Consider the following 10,837-nt stretch of genomic DNA (forward strand, 5'->3'; position numbering starts at 1 on the left):
GCCGCTTTTATGGGCTCCGCGGCCTGCCTGGCCCCGCCCGCCGCTCGCCGGGCGCCCCCGCAGGCGGGGAGGGATCCACCCAGGCTGGGCGGTCCACCCACCCGCAGGGGTGCCGAGGAGGATAGCGGACAGGCCCAAGCACACCTGGGCATCACCACCGCGCTGCTTGCCCTCCAGGCACACCTGGTTGGTGAGGGCAAGGACTGCGACAGCTCCCAGCCGCAAGTGCCACCACTGGGACAGTTCACAGAGACCCATCCCATATGAGAAACCCACAACAGCTACCAGCAAGCTCTTAATTATCTCCAATGCTAGTCTGGGAGAAGTTACTTAACCTGTACTGCCTCAGTTTCCTCCTCTGTGAAATGGGTTGCTTCGAGGCTTCAATAAGTGCTTAGGGGAGGCCAGGTGCTATACAAACAGCAGGTAAGCAGGAGTCCTTACTGCACTGAGCCAGGCACTGTTTAACCCTCATGACCAGCATGATGTAGGGATCAGTGAGCAAGGGTTCTGTTTTACACAGGAATAAACAGGACACAGAGTAAACAATTGATTTTGCCCAAGGACACAGGCTGGTAAATAGTAAGTAAATGGTGACCCTGGCTTTTGAGCCCAGGCAGGTGCTAGTGGTATAGGATCCGCCTGCCATCGCAGGAGATGTAAGAGATGAAAGTTCGATCCCTGGGTCAGGAAGATCCCCTGGAATATGAAAAGGCAACCCGCTCCAGTATTCTTGCCAGGAAAATCCCATGGACAGAGGAGACTGGTGGGCTACAGTCCATGGAGTCACATAGAGTTGGACACAACTGAGCACACACACACAGGAGACAGTCTAACTCAAATCTGTGTTCTCAATCCAGAAAGAGCCCAAAGAATGAGAACTGGCCAGGAGTGTGGGTGGTCCCAGCTCTGCCATTTACTGCCTGGGTGACTTCCAGCAAGCCCTTTGACCTCTGGGAGCCTCAGTCCTCACCTGAAGAAAGGTGACAATTCTTGTCTTCTAAGGTCTTGCTAATTATAATGGCCTGAAACTGGGTCACCCATAGGTAAACTGGGCATATGTTGGAGGTACCAGCAAAACAGGGCTACAATTTTTAACTTTGGCTACCCCCTGCATGTGGGATCATTTCCCAGGGATAGAATGCATATTCTTCTTTGGAAGGGAGTCTTAACCACTGGACCAGTGGGCAAGTCCCAGGGCTATAATTTCTGGGGGGAATAATCTGACAAAATATAAAAATCAGCACTGAAGTAGTCAACACAGGAAAAGTTTGACATTTGTTAGACTTTTCTACAATTAATATTTTAAAGAATTCAGGGGGCGTGCTTAGTGGCTTCAGACTTTTTGAGACCCTACAGACTGTAGCCCGCCGGGCTCCTCTGTCCATGGGATTCTCCAGGCAAGAATTCTGGAATGGGTTGCTATACCCCTCTCCAGAGGATCATCCCAACCCAGGGATCAAACCAGCATCTCCTGAGTCTCCTTTATTGCAGGCAGATTCTTTCCTGCTGAGCCACTGGGGAAGCCAAGTGCAGGGCAGTTTGTACTTTAATCACTTGTTGCAGTGGGGGGGTGGTGGTGTTTTGCTCTGGGGACACTGATCTTTAGCGCTTCAGGGCCTCTGAGGATCTTACCTGGGGCTTGCGAGAGGTTGTGGTTTTCAGTAAGCAATGAAGTGTTGGTCTTAGTAAGTGGTAGCTATTATTGTGGTGAATATTATGAGTAAGCATCCAAGATTCCCGGATCCCAACCCCAATTCTCAGACCCTCAGAATCCTGCGGTTAGGAAAGGCAGTGATTTCTCCCAGGGAGACCAGGACCAGCATGTAGTCACTGCCCAGTCCAGATGCTGCCCCACCCCCTCAGCACAGCTGTGAAAAACAATCTTGGGATGCCAAGGAATAGTCACAAGTTTGTTGTGGGCTCAGGTGTCTGTCTTAAAGGGACAGACCAGTTATGGAGTCCAAGCTCCCTCTGCTCGCCACATGACAGGCCAGTGAATCCCAGAGACAAGGTGCTGAGGCAAGGAACACAACTGTATTTGGAAAGCTGGATGATTGAGAAGATGGCAGACTAATGTCTCAAAATGACCATCCTGTTGGGATCTGGATGCCAGGCTCTTTTATAGAACCTGAGGGAGAAGCAATGAGGAACTAAAGTCAAAGGGCACACTAGAGAGGGAGAGGCAGTGAGGACGTAAAGTAAAAAGGGCCTTCAGTCTTCCAAACATCTCCAGGAAGGGCCAGCACTTGGAAGGGGTGTGCTAATCCCTTTTTGTAGTCATCGCAGGGGTATAGAGTCAGATTATCTATGAGTTGAACAAAGGCACTTTAGTTTCACAGTCAGGCAGAGGGTCCTTTGAGGCAGGCCATTATGTCCTGGCTTCCCAGGTGGCTCTGACAGTAAAGAATTCACCTACAATGCAGAAGACTGGGGTTCAATTCCTGGATCAGGAAGATCGCCCGGAGAAGGGAATGGCTATCCACTCCGGTATTCTTGCCTGGAGAATTCCATGGGCAGAGGAGCCTGGTGGGCTACAGTTCAGGGGGTCGCAGAGAGTCTGACATGACTCAGCGGCTAACACAATACATAACAGCAGGAAGAGAGTGAAAAAAAACAGTTCCAACGTGGAGTGAGAACTGGTTCTTCTCTGCAACAGACCCATCTGTGCAAGAGCTGGGGAGAGCTTGGCTTGATGAGAAGGCCAAGGCCAGGCAGGAGCCTGACCAAGAGAACCTGGCAGTGGGGAGTAAGAGGCCCGGGCTGCAGCACATGCTGGGAGAGGTGGAGAGGCAGCCCCAAGTAGCCAGGAACCTCCTCGGGTTCTGCTAGGTCTGCTCTTCTGTCACTTGGATCTCTGCAGCAGCTCCCTGGGAAACTAGCCAAGGCCCAGTCTCTTGACTCACCAAGGGCCAGTGTCCCCAGCTCACTTGCCCCTACCCTGTCATTCCTTTGTGCTGACACCAACAAATCTTTTGCACACCAGCCTAACAATTTCCAATGACTTTTCACACACTTGTCTATTCTCACGAACACCCTGAGTTAGTAAGCACCATCATTTTGCAGGTGAAGAAAGTTAATCAGAGGTCAGGACAGCTGGAAGACCCTGGACCCAGCCAGAGTAACATTAGAAACATAATATGGCCAGAAACTCAGGGACAGTCCCCATTACTACCTTTCTGGGCTTCAGACTGGCACCCTCCAAAGCAGCAGCCTGTAACACGAGCTGGGCCCAGCTCTGGCCACCTGGTGACCTTCCAGGGGGCCTCTCACACTTCCAAGACCCAGGCTTACACTGAACCTTCATCCCTACTAATAACCATCATAATTTCTGACTAATTACCTAACTGCTCTATCCTTGAGTCTTTTTGTTCTCCCTTTTATCTTCTACTGTTCTGAGATGTAGCTAACATACAGAAAAGTACACAGGGTGGCTTGGATCACCACCATATGAGTCAAGAAGTGGAAACTGCCACTCGGCCCCCTATGCTCCCATGCATCACACCTGTCTCCTTCCCCCAAAGGCAATCACTCCCCACTTCTCTTTACCAATACTTTTGCAATAAGCTTCCCTGGTAGTTCAGACAGCAAAGAGTCTGCCTGCAGTGTGGGAGCCGGGTTCAATCCCTGGGTCGGAAGATCCCCTGGAAAATGAGATGGCAACCCACTCCAGTATCCTTGCCTGTAAAATCCCATGGATGGAGCAGTCTGGCAGGCTACAGTCCATTGGGGTCACAAAGAATCGCACACAACTCAGTGACTTCATTTTTCTTTTGCAATAAGCAGTTTTTCCCCTTCTAGTTTTACTGCCTCTGCGAAGAGCCCCACACATGGATCTGGATGGGAGCCTTCATGAATGAACAAAGCTGCTGTGAACATCTGCTCAGGTGCTGACGCAGGTGTGCCTGTGTCCTGTCCCATCCCTGGAGAGGTACTGCTGGCTCATGGGGTGGGTCTTCAGTTTTACTGGCAAACACCCAACTGTTTTCCCCAATCGTTCACACCAATTTATACTCCCACTAGTTGGATATCTTGTTTCTGTTGCTACATTTCCTCATCAGAACTTGGTATTGTCTGACTTAAACTTTTTGCCAACCCTGTGAGTGTATGATGGCATCATTTGTGTTCTGAGGCCTGAGCACCTCCTGGCTTGCTTATTCACCACTTAGGTGTTCCTCTGTGGCTGCCCTGCAGGTTTCACCCATTTTCCTGTTACATCGTCTGCTTTCTGACTGCAGCTCTGGAGTCCTTTGTCATCTACGTGGGCTGCAAATATCCTTTCTCACCCTGGGTTAGGCTCCTCACTCACTCTTTTTATCTTGAACAAAATTTCTATGATGGAGTTGAATTTATCACCTTTTTAATCTTTCCCTATTCTGAGGTCATGAAAACCTCATGCTATCTCAATGTTTCTATTTATTATGTCATTTCTCCCTTCACCAGACTTTAAGCCCCGAAGATGAGGAAAATTCTATAAACAAGTAGCTCCTGAGCACTGCATCCGATCCTTACAACAATTTCATTTTCCAGGTGGGGAAACTGAGTCTCAGAGAGACCAGGCGCCATTAGCAAAGAACACCCATGGCTCTCAGGTCCATGGGTTTCCATGTGATGTTTTGAGGACCAGTCTGGCTACTTCCCAGTAGTAAATCCATGGACATATTAGTCAGCCTGAGCCTCTAGCTTCCTCATCTGTGAAAAAGAAAACCACTACTTATTATGAAATTTAAAAAAATATTTGCACAGAATTGGCTCAGATGGTAAAGCGTCTGCCTACAATGAGGGAGACCCGGGTTCAATCCCTGGGTCGGGAAGATCTTCTGGAGAAGGAAATGGCAACCCACTCCAGTATTCTCGCCTGGAAAATCCCATGGACGGAAGAGCCTGGTAGGCTACAGTCCATAGGGTCACAAAGAGTCGGACACGGCTGAGCAACTTCACTTCATTTAGCTCTGAACCTGGTTCGTACTAAGTCCAACAAACAGAAGATGAAAATACACCAAATCCAAGCGTAACTCACTCAAGCCTGCCCACCCAGTTGTGTTGCCCACACACTTTCTGCCTCCCTGAGAGAACAGGGTGGACTGCATGAGCCCCACCCACTCATCCCAGAGGCCAGGACAGCACATGACCAATGGCAGGTAGACCTTAGCCCACGACCCATCCACCCTTTTCCTGTTCTGACTCCTTCAGACTTTCCACCAGGTGCTGACTAACCCAGCTATTGACCACACAGACATCTGGATCCCAGGAAGGAACCAACCCACTCTCCCACGTTAGTGAGGGATTGAGACACTCCGAGGCACCTGCCCAAGGCCCATATCGCCAGGACAGCCGCCTTCAGAAGTGTGAGGGAAGCTGCCAGTTTCGATCTGCACTGATAAGCAGTGTGGCAAACCTGGTCAGTCCCTGGGGAACAGGCAACTCCCAGCCCGCCTGCTTCCCACATACAAAGCCCAGTCATGAAGGCCACTGGCTTTATTGATTTAAAAAACTTTACAAGGACAGTAACTGTTCTGCCAAAAAGACTGCCAAATGGCATAAAAGAGACCTCAGGTGGGGTGGGGGCTGAGGGCCAGGAATCCACTCAGAAAAGCTGTTAATTATTGTCACGAAACTGGCAGGGAAAGAAGGAAGATGCATGCAAGGGTGAGAATTCCAAAAAAGTTGAAATGGTGAGGGGAGAGAACTCCCCAAAGGCCCTAGAGTACATGGGAGGTGTGCACGACAACAGTAATCTCTTCCTTTGTAGAGGACGGAAGGGGAGTCCTCACTAGGCTGCAAACTCTGGAGACTCAATGCTGGGGCTCGGGATCCGGGGCTCCGCAGAGAGCATCACAAGAAGGCGTCACACCACTCTCGCAGGCAGCCAAAGCAGTCCCGGGACTGCTTGGCGTTGGCGCCACACGTGTCCTTCAGCCATTCCCGGAAGAGGTCTTCATCTTTCTTTAGGACCAGAAACTGGCCGAGGACCACATAGGCCTGCAAAATGGGCAAAGCAAAAGATGGGCTGCTGAGTGCTCCGTAGGATTAGAAACAAGCCGACCACTTCCTGGGACTTCCCTGCTGGTGAAGAAACTGCCTTGCAATTCAGGGAACATGGGTTCAATCCCTGGCCCAGAATCTAACATCCTACTTGTTGTGGGGCAACTAAGCCCGTGGGTTCTGGAGCCTGTGAGTCACAATGAAAGATCCTGCAAGCTCCAACTAAGACCCCAGGGCAAACAGAAACAAATAAACATCACGGGGGGAAAAAAAGGGCCACTTTCCTGTGGCTCCCCACACAGGAGCCCAAGAGGCAGGGTGGGTTCTGCCAAGCTGACTCTGCAGATCACACACCAGCGTCCACCCCCCAACAAATATACACACCCTCCTCACTCCTCAGCTGCCAGGAAATACTGGAGTCGCGCCCCGCCCCCCCGCCCAACTAGCTGCAGCCACTCCACACCTTATCAAAGCCCCTTTCCTCCAGTTTCTTGCCCAGGACTTCGCCAATCCCGGCCAGGCTTCCCACTGGCTTCTCCCCCATGGGCTCTGCCACGAAGTCTCGGTGCTTTTGGGAGGTTGTCATCTCGATCAAGCTTAATCTGGGAATCCCAAGAAGAGGGAAATTAGGGCCGAAAACCCGGGAACGCCCGAAAACCCACTGGCAATCTCACAAGAAAAGAATGCCAGAGCAGCTGTCATGGGGGCTTTCTCGATTCCCCCCACTTCACAGATGAGAAAACTGAGGTCCAAGCAGACTCTTTTCCTCACTGTTTAAGAGCGAAGTCTCTCCCAGTCCCTGCGGGAGCTGGGTTTTGGTACCGCCCCAGAGGAGAAACTATCTTGCCCTAACAAGCGGCGCATGTAGGACAAAGGTAAGATTTCCAGTCGGTCAGCACCCAGGGCCCGCCCTGAAACTGTCACTCCTCTGTGACCTTGGCTGGGCAAAAGCAGCACTGACTCGGGTCTGGAATGGCCACTTGGCCCGAAGAGCAATTGCAGGGCTCTCTGACCCAGCCGCCGCACAGGCTGCTCACAGAGCGAAGGCGAAGCGCGGGCGCGCACACGCGCTCCGCCAGCCGCGTCAGCTCCGCACCTGGACTCCCGCCGCGCCCTACGCCGGGGACCCCGCCCCCGACGCGCCGCGCCCCGCCCCCTCCCCGCGCCTCGCCGGGCCCCGTCGGAGAGCGCATCGTCTGGCCCATCTCAGCGCTTGCGGCCCCTCTCCTCCCTGCCTCCCCCTCCTCCCCGCGCCCGGTCTGGCCTCCAGCCCGAGCCCTGCTCCGCGGCTCGCGCTCACCCGCAGCTCCCGTTTCTGTAACGGCTTCTCCCGCCACCCGGCTGCTCCCGCCGCTACCTCTGCCCACTAGAACTTTCTTCCACTTCCGCTTCCGGGTCGCCTCAAGGGCCGCCTTTAAAAAAAAAAACAAACCAACCTACATTGGGCACTTCTAGCCGGTTAGAGTCATAGAGTTGCGACACAACCCAGACCTCGCAAGCGCCCTTAGTAGGTGTTCATTTCCGATTACTTCGCAGGAAGCCGGACTGCCTTTTGTAGTCTTGCTTCTTGGGAAGCATTTCCGGCCTCAGGGAACAGAAACCTGTGAGAAGAAAACTTTATTTATCTGCTGCACGGCATGCGGAACTTAACCACTTAACCTTTGGCCGACGGTGGGAAGAATTAGAGACACGGACAAGGAGAGAGGAGTGACCAGGAGACTTCCGGGAGAGCGCCGGAAGTACGGTGTCCGACTCAGGCCGACACGCGTTGTCCTCTTCCCTGTCGGACTTGTTAGAGTCGGACGGGAACCGGATGCACCCGAGACCTGAGTCCAAGCCGACCCCACCGTCGTGACCACTGGCGAGTCCTTTTTCTCTGCTTTCATTGCCTCAGCTCTGAAGTGAGTCGTGGACGAGCCGATCTCAGCGTCCTGCTTGGAGAACCGGGTCGTTCTGGCAGCTCTCGTGGGATCCGAGGGCCAGAGAGTAAGTTTGGATCTTTCCCTCTGAGCATCTTTCCTCCGGGATAGGGAAGGAGGAGGGCAGGGGACGGCAGCTAGCGATGACACTTTGGAGTTTCCTTTGGAAACCATCATGACTTTGAGCAAACTCAGGGAGATAGTTAAGGAGAGGGAAGCCTGGCGTGCTGCAGTCCATGGGGTCGTCGCAAGAGTCGGACACGACTTAGCGACTGAACAGCAGTCTTCTGAGTACGCATCAGTCGTTGTATTGCAGTACCAGGGTCAGAAACAGCAGATGCCAAAGATCAAATCCGTCTCAATTAAGTTCAGTCGCTCAGTCGTGTCTGACTCTTTGCGACCGCATGGACTGCAGAACGCCAGGCTTCCCTGTCCATCACCAACTCCCGGAGCTTGCTCAAACTCATGTTCATTGAGTCGGTGATGCCATTCAACCATCTCCTCCTCTGTCGTCCCCTTCTCCTCCTGTCCTCAGTCTTCCCCAGCATCAGGGTCTTTTCCAGTGAGTCAGTTCTTCACATTAGGTGGCTGAAGTATTGGAGTTTTAGGTTCAGCATCAGTCCTTCCAATGAATATTCAGAACTGATTTCCTTTAGGATGGACTGGTTGCATCTCCTTGCTGTCCAAAGGATTCTCAAGAGTCTTCTCCAACACCACAGTTCAAAAGCATCCATTTAGTCTACCTTGCCCTTAAATTAGCCCATTCCTGACCTGGCTTGTCATAGCTGGTCTGTGTCTGTAGGGTATTGAGACATTGAACATCTGTGTGGTTGTGTTATACCTGAGAAGTACAAGCAGGTTAAGGAAGAAGTGAATTACCTTGCTTCTTCCCCAGGTGGTTTCCAGAATGGCTTATTTTTCTAAAACATATATTTAGTTTTTATGGTTATGCCAGTACTTAAGGGGTAAACTTAAGTTACTCTTGTGTGTCTTATGCTGTGTTTCCTGCTTTGCTTATGATTATTTTTTTCTAATATTAATGCCCTGGGTTAGTTCTCTGAAGTCTAGGGAAATTGAACAGCCAGGAAATAACCAAGGTAGGATTTGAGTCCAGTCAGTTGGATTTCAGAGCCCATATTCTTCACCAGGACATTGTGTCACTCCTCGGTAGAAGGCCCGTCCTCATCTTCAAAAGAGTCCTGGGTTCTCAGCCTACCATCTAAAAAACTCAGGAGGAAGAGTTGAGAGTCTCCGTATCCCTCACCCCCCTGGGACAGGACCCACCATGTCTCAGGCCACCAAGAGGAAACACGTGGTCAAGGAGGTACTCGGGGAGCACATGGTGCCTTCTGACCAGCAGCAGATCGTGAGGGTGAGTGGCATCAGGGACCAGTTGCTCTGCTCCTCCCCCATCCCTCCATTCCTCTTAGGCCCCTGGGGTTGGGGCAGGGTGCTGTACAGCTCAGCAGGTGTTGGAACTGGCTGATGAAGCTGATTGGTTCTTGGTCTCTCTTGGACCAGGTCCTCAGGACCCCAGGGAACAATCTACATGAGGTGGAGACAGCCCAGGGGCAGCGCTTCCTGGTGAGCATGCCCTCCAAGTATCGCAAGAACATCTGGATCAAGAGAGGTGAGAGAGGCAGCCTTTTGGGAGACTGAAGCGTTTCCTGTGGCCTCGGCTTCCCCCACCACAAGCAGGACCAACTGTGCTTTTCTGTCCTCCCCCTGCAGGGGACTTTCTCATCGTTGACCCTATTGAAGAAGGCGAGAAGGTGAAGGCTGAGATCTCCTTTGTGCTCTGCAAAGACCACGTGCGCGCTCTGCAGAAGGACGGGCACTGGTAGGGTGGTCCTCTTGGTCACTGGCTGCCCCACTTCTCTGGGGACTTTGTGCGCACCTCTGGGCTTAGGGGAGGGAAGGTCATGGCATTTCAGGCAGGAACAGCTGGCAACAGCTGAGGGGTTTCTCTGTCCTTTCTGACCTTGGCTCTTCTCTTGGCATAGGCCCGAGGCCTTCTCCGAAGTGGCTGAGAAACACAACAACAATAGGAACAGGTGAGACACAAGTCTTGGGATAGGGAAGACCGAAAGTGGGGGTTCAGGCCTTGGAACCTTGAGGGAAAATATAGTTTTCCTTTCTTTGTATATCAGGTCCTTCGTGAGAGTGCCTGATTAAGTGGTCATGAGTATAGCTTGAAGCTCAGATCTCCTGGGTTAAAGTCTGGGCTTTGCAAGTTACAACCAGGTGACTTTAAGCAGATTAAGCTCTTAAGCTCGGATTTCATCACCTATAAAATGGGAGCTCTGTAGGGATTAAAAAGACTGATGCTTGTAAAGTTGCTTAGTATAGTACCTGGTAAGCAGTTGTGAGTTCATTGAGTGTTAGTTGGTCATAGTAGAATTGTTACTATTAAAATCATCAGTTCTAACGAATTTCTGAGATGGGTGTGGGGAGGTAGTGTTTTGCCAGTTTTCCTTGGCCCAGTTCTCCTGCAGTTCTCTCCCTGTCTGGCTCACCGAGCCCTGACTGCTTGGCCATATGGTCCTCTTTGTGGGGCTCCTTGTTTGCAGGTCTTCTCAGAAGGCACTGGGCTAACTCTCTGCTTTTCCCCCGTGCAGACAGACTCAGCCAGAACTCCCAGCTGAGCCACAGTCGTCAGGAGAAGAGTCCAGCTCTGAAGACGATTCTGACCTTTTTGTTAACACCAACCGCAGACAGTATCATGAGAGCGAGGAGGAGAGTGAAGAGGAGGAGGCGGCCTGAGAGCCCGGGACCCACTTCTCCTCTTGCTGAGACTAGTCCTGGCTCCTCTGAGCATGGACATTCCCAGGGGGCTCTGCGGACCTTTCCCCCTGGATGGGGCAAGGCAGGGCCCCTCTCGGAACTGACCTTCTGACGTAGGAGAATTAAACCCCTGGCGGGTGCTGACTCAT

At 52.0% G+C, this 10,837-nt stretch overlaps 2 protein-coding genes across 2 annotated transcripts; one reads left to right on the top strand and one right to left on the bottom strand.

The window, feature by feature from the left end:
- Nucleotides 1-5,454: 5,454 nt before the first annotated feature.
- Nucleotides 5,455-7,440, bottom strand: BANF1 (barrier to autointegration nuclear assembly factor 1). Its single transcript, XM_055415494.2, has 3 exons — nucleotides 7,286-7,440; nucleotides 6,449-6,587; nucleotides 5,455-5,982 (listed from the first exon to the last, which is right to left on the bottom strand). Exons 2-3 carry the CDS (start codon nucleotides 6,569-6,571, stop codon nucleotides 5,836-5,838), a joined length of 270 nt encoding a protein of 89 aa, XP_055271469.1. The 5' UTR covers nucleotides 6,572-6,587; nucleotides 7,286-7,440; the 3' UTR covers nucleotides 5,455-5,835.
- A 45-nt stretch (nucleotides 7,441-7,485) lies between these two features.
- EIF1AD (eukaryotic translation initiation factor 1A domain containing) lies at nucleotides 7,486-10,837 on the top strand. Its single transcript, XM_055415493.2, has 6 exons — nucleotides 7,486-7,971; nucleotides 9,053-9,276; nucleotides 9,426-9,534; nucleotides 9,636-9,744; nucleotides 9,908-9,958; nucleotides 10,523-10,837. Exons 2-6 carry the CDS (start codon nucleotides 9,190-9,192, stop codon nucleotides 10,665-10,667), a joined length of 501 nt encoding a protein of 166 aa, XP_055271468.1. The 5' UTR covers nucleotides 7,486-7,971; nucleotides 9,053-9,189; the 3' UTR covers nucleotides 10,668-10,837.

The sequence above is a fragment of the Moschus berezovskii genome, chromosome 25 (assembly GCF_049115385.1).
Source record: "Moschus berezovskii isolate FMDL1 chromosome 25, NW_MosBer_1.0, whole genome shotgun sequence".
NCBI lineage: Eukaryota > Metazoa > Chordata > Mammalia > Artiodactyla > Moschidae > Moschus > Moschus berezovskii.